The following is a 4,908-nucleotide window of genomic DNA, read 5'->3' as shown; positions in this document are numbered from 1 at the left end:
GTTCATGAATGCTTTAAGATTGAGCACTTTTCATATAGCTGGGTGACTTGGGTCACGAGATACAGACCAAAACGTGGACCCGGGTAAACTTAGGCTGTATTTGTTTAATATCGGCATAAAATGAAAGCTGTTATGTCAAAAGTATGCGGAAGCAAATAAAAAAAAAATTAAAAAAATTCATGAATACCGTTTTAGTGAAAAATAAAATTGAGTAATGCGGACAGTTCTTTAATCTTCTTTAATATAAAAATTAATATAAAAATAAGTAGGGTTTTCCTTCCTGACGCTATAACTCCAGAACGCACGAACCGATTTTCACGGTTTTGCATTCGTTGGAGGTTTATAGCTAGGAAAATTCAGGAAAAATTTCAATAGAAAAGTATATGGTGTGTGAGTATCCCCCACGAAAATAAGTATGTTTCATTTAAAGTAGATGGTGCCATTGTTTAACAGCTATTCATTGTACTTTGCTCAGTTAATTTCATGTGACACTAGCGAATACCCGGCGTGCTTCGCTGCGCCTTAAAAGTAATTTTGTTTTGTTACTCCCTCTCACAACATTTGAAAATATTATTTAATATTGCTGTACATATTTGTATAGTAGGGAGATTTTTTCAAATTATATAAATATACGTTATTTGAATATTGAATCAATACACGTTTGAGGAAAGGGTGCGATAGTAGACTCCAGTTATAAGATTATAAATTAAATTTCCAAGAGAAAGTCGGTTCTTTACATATTTTCTAATTACCTTCGAAAATATATTAACTCAAAAAAAAAAATAAACAATGCTTCATAGATCGATTTTTTTAAATCTAACTTCATAAAGTTCTTTAAAAATATTTTGTAAATGAGGCCATAAGAGCTTAGGGGGAGAGTTACAACACAAAAATACATTTAAGGCGCAGCGAAGCACGCCGGGTAATTGCTAGTATTACCTATAAGTAAAGTTGCTTTGGTTCTGATATTATAAGCAATGTAGTTTTGTGAAACAATTCGTAGAACTGAAAGGTTGATAATGATGAAACGCTCAAGTTCTGAATATTTAATTATAAACGAACAAATTTATCTTGACGGTGACGTAACTTTGAAAAAGCGGCGCCTTTAACGTGGTCTTGAATGTTTTCCCAACCACCATTAGCGAATTTCCGCATATCCTACAACGCACTTCATGACCGTTTTTGCCAATTTTTATATTCATAACCTGAAGACAATTTAGGTAGGCTGTCTTAAGTGAAGCCATTATAAAAGACTTGCCCAACAAGGACTGAAAAAAGTGCTTATACTTACTTAAGTATATGTTTATATTACTTAGCATTACAAAAAAGATTCAATAGGAATTGCAAGTCTAAATAAAACAATTTGATATGAGCATTAAATAAATTCCTTAAAGAAGTATGATTTTTATAAATTAAGAAAAACTTTAAAAGAACTTCTTCAAACGGCGTCCTACAAAAGCCCTTCTGAAAGCTCTTTTTTTGAGTAGCGAAAGCAGAAGCCCTTCAATTTGTGCCGCTCCATAACAAAAATGAAGAAGAAAGGAATAACTTTCAGAAAAGCCTTTTGGATAAAATTTTAGCTCCTGATATTATCTACTGGATAGTAATTATATATGACCCCTCAGTCGTGTACCTGATCAGGAACTTGCACTTTTTCGGCATTCGCCTGAAAAGAAAAGATTTTAACCAAATAAACAAAACAGAAAGAAGATATTCAACAAGTTAGAAAAAACGTTTTGGTTTCAGTTTTCGACTACTAATGACAGAAAGCTTAACCTTTTTTCATAGAAAAAATCTGCTAAAAATTAGAGGAGTGTCCTTCATTAAAAGATCAGGACAATCGAAAAAATATATAAAATTTTCGCCAAAATTTTAAACTTTCGTTTAAGAATTTTGAGAAAAGTTTTGCGTATGCAGTTTTATAGCCCATGCAATTTTAGTAAAATAAAGTGCGAGTTTCATATGTCTACAAAATATCGTTGATTTTTGGCATTTTTTTATGTTGTCACTCATTTTCTATATTCTATTTATAATTATGTAACGCGGTGTACTATTAACTTGTTTGACTTGTATTTAGAGCAAATTTTAATTGTTTTTGTTTCTTTTAACAATGTTAACTTATTCGTTATTTATGTGTTAAATAAATATAAAAGAAATTTTTTGTGTTTTCAATATGGAGAATTTGTCCTCCTGGAATGCTACAAAATTCTGGTCACCTTAATTATATTGGCAAGCAGAAAGGACCTGGTGTTTGGCCAGGGGTGTTGGGGTCTGAAATTATGACTTGCACCAAATACCCGGTAGGTTGTCCACACTATAATAGTTAATGTTATAAACAAAAACATATATTTTCCTTATCAGGTTGTAAGTGGTTTTGAGGCTATTGCTATGGGAGTTATTCCTGAAAATATTGGCTCTTGGGAATTACGCAATGATCAGCGTTATTTATTTGATATGGTTTTGGCAGTAAATAATGGTGAATGCGATGAATATCTCGCTAGTAAGAGCCCCGGTCCCGTCAGTACAGCTCGGTGGCTTACAACAGCTTCCAGGTTACTTCGGGTATATGTTTCCAAAGAAAGCCCGTCAGCGGAGTTGCGAAACATGGTAGAGTTTGTTGTGAAAGTTTATGCACCATTCTGGTTTCTTGTAAAGAGCCAGCCACAAGCAATTCATGGAAGTAGACACGTTTTTAAGTATATTTGCTGGATACGCGAACTATCAAATGCTGTTCAAGCCATTATACGTTCAGCTATAGAAAATAATGCATATTATTTTCACCCAGAAAATATATTATTAGCCATGATAACCGACGCTGATCCAGAGATACGTAATGATGGGTACGAAAAAATCAAAACAGCACGTCAATATCCACCAGCAGGGCTTCGCGTGTTCAAGGTCCCAAAGCGTGGCGTAATAAACTTTGAAAGTAAGTCGTATGTCAGCATGATCGATTGGAGTCAGTTTAAGATTACGGAACCCCCTTGTGTGCAGTTCTACCCAGATAGTGAACTTACAATGTTTCAATTTTCGGAAAATGAAGTGATAAATATCCCAGGTAAATATCTTCAAACTAAAAACTTCACGGGTCTTATAGTACTTTTAAATCATTTTTTTTTAGAGTTCCTCTGTCATTCCCAGAATACCGAACGGTTTGTGCGTGTTGTTAGTGAGTCTGCAAGTGCTGTCACTGATGAAAAGCGCCTGGGCCACATTTTTGCAAAATTAGAAAGCCGAGACCAATATAAAAGCCTTGATTCACGCCAAAATTTGCTTAAGTAGCAATAAATATTGTAAGTGAAATAACTTGTTTGTTGATTATTTTAGTAATATAGTTTGAAGGCAACATTTTCTTGAATTTTTAAGTACTTTCGTTTGGTAAGGAAAAAAATATGCTTTAGGGGGGGTAAAATTTTGTTTCTGCTCTTATCATGCGAACGCGACTTCAAAGCTTAAAAAGACATAAGAACGAAAAGTGAAGCTTCTCAAGACAAAAATAATGACATATCAAAAATCGGCCGTCAAATAACCAAGTTACAACGAAAAAACCATTTCGGCTGTATTTCGGAGGGTTAAAAAAAAAAAAAAAATTTTTTTCCAGAACCCTCTCAACATAATCTTTAAATTTAGGGGCGGACATTAGCAACTTTTTTTTTTTGTATGGGGACCGACCCAGTCTAGTGTGCAGTTTAGACGCATAAGGGCTTGAGGTCTAGTTTTAGAAATAAAAATCAATGAATTGCTATAATGCTTTAAAATTAGGTTTACTAAGATTTTAGTAATTTTAATACAAAATTTTTAATCTAAATGTGAGATAAAATTTAGAGCTTCATTAATCCTTCTTTTTATACAAAGACTATTATTTTTTGTAATACATACTATTAATACATACCATCAAAAGCAATTCTACCAAATGCGAAAAAGAGAGACTTAAAAATAATTTTAATAAAGCAAAATTGGAAAATTTTCAAACAAAAAAAAATTTTTGGGGAAAAAAGATTTAAAAAAATTGTACATACGTTTAAAAAATGTACAGTATAAAACTTAGTTTTTTTCGCACACAAATTTTACTATGCAAAAGATTTAAGAAAATGTTGATGGCCCATTTCTAAAAAAAACATTTAAAAAATTAATGCAAGTAAACTCAATGAAGAAGACTGATGAGGAGATCAGGTTATCTCCGAAATAGCAGCAAAAATCAGGCCATTTAAACAATAAAATTTTTTAATATTAAAAAACTTAAAAAAAAAATGTGACATTAATTTTTCCAAAATTTTTATTGAAAAATTTTATAAAAAGTACAAACTTACGAGATTGCTGAGTTTTTTTTTTTTAATTCAAACACTCAAGGTATTCCATTTAATGAAGGAAAACTTTGGCGTTAAAAGATGTACCGTCAAATTTTTATTTTCCCGCATAAAAAATTTGACTTCAATAAATGTTACAGTAAAAGCATTTTTTAAATATTGTTGGACTTCTTTCTAAAAATTTATTTTTAAAAAATTTAAATCATTGGGAAAATATATATTTTTTTTACTGCAAATTTTTTTCAATAAAAATTAAATAGAAACAATAAAATATGTTTTAAAATAGTAAATTATTGTTTTGAATTAATCAATTACTTTTCACAATGAATGTACAGGTGTTCGTAAAAATGGGATTTTTTTCGAAACTCAAATTTATGCTCAATCTTGATAATTTTAATACCCAAATTGAATTTAGAATTTTGCTGCCAATAAATTTCTTATATATTTAAATCTATTGCAAAACAAAAGACTGCTTAAAGGCTTTTTTACTTGTTACTTAAATTTGTGTGCAATTGGAATTATTCACAATTTTTAGTACCGAAATATACTACAGATTTTTTTAAATAAAATCTTTGTGTAGTAAACGCTAAAACTAACTTAA

At 31.0% G+C, this 4,908-nt stretch overlaps 1 protein-coding gene across 3 annotated transcripts in view; it reads left to right on the top strand.

Annotated features, from left to right (window-relative positions):
* Window positions 1-3,386, top strand: part of LOC118748303 — a 5,775-nt gene extending 2,389 nt beyond the window's left edge. Inside the window, exons 2-3 of one of the 3 annotated variants that reach the window (XM_036482694.1) lie at window positions 2,408-3,058; window positions 3,122-3,386. In XM_036482694.1, the coding sequence (XP_036338587.1) occupies window positions 2,408-3,058; window positions 3,122-3,282 (812 nt within the window). In that variant the 3' untranslated portion in view covers window positions 3,283-3,386. Of the gene's footprint in view, window positions 1-2,227; window positions 2,301-2,361 lie in introns of those variants that run through there. The other 2 variants (XM_036482687.1, XM_036482680.1) reach the window with 2 other exon arrangements.
* The last annotated feature ends 1,522 nt before the right edge of the window (window positions 3,387-4,908 follow it).

This window comes from Rhagoletis pomonella, unplaced genomic scaffold (assembly GCF_013731165.1).
Source record: "Rhagoletis pomonella isolate Grant_MI unplaced genomic scaffold, Rhpom_1.0 Rhpom_scaffold_00001, whole genome shotgun sequence".
Lineage (NCBI taxonomy): Eukaryota > Metazoa > Arthropoda > Insecta > Diptera > Tephritidae > Rhagoletis > Rhagoletis pomonella.
This window is presented reverse-complemented; position numbering and strand designations above follow the sequence as displayed.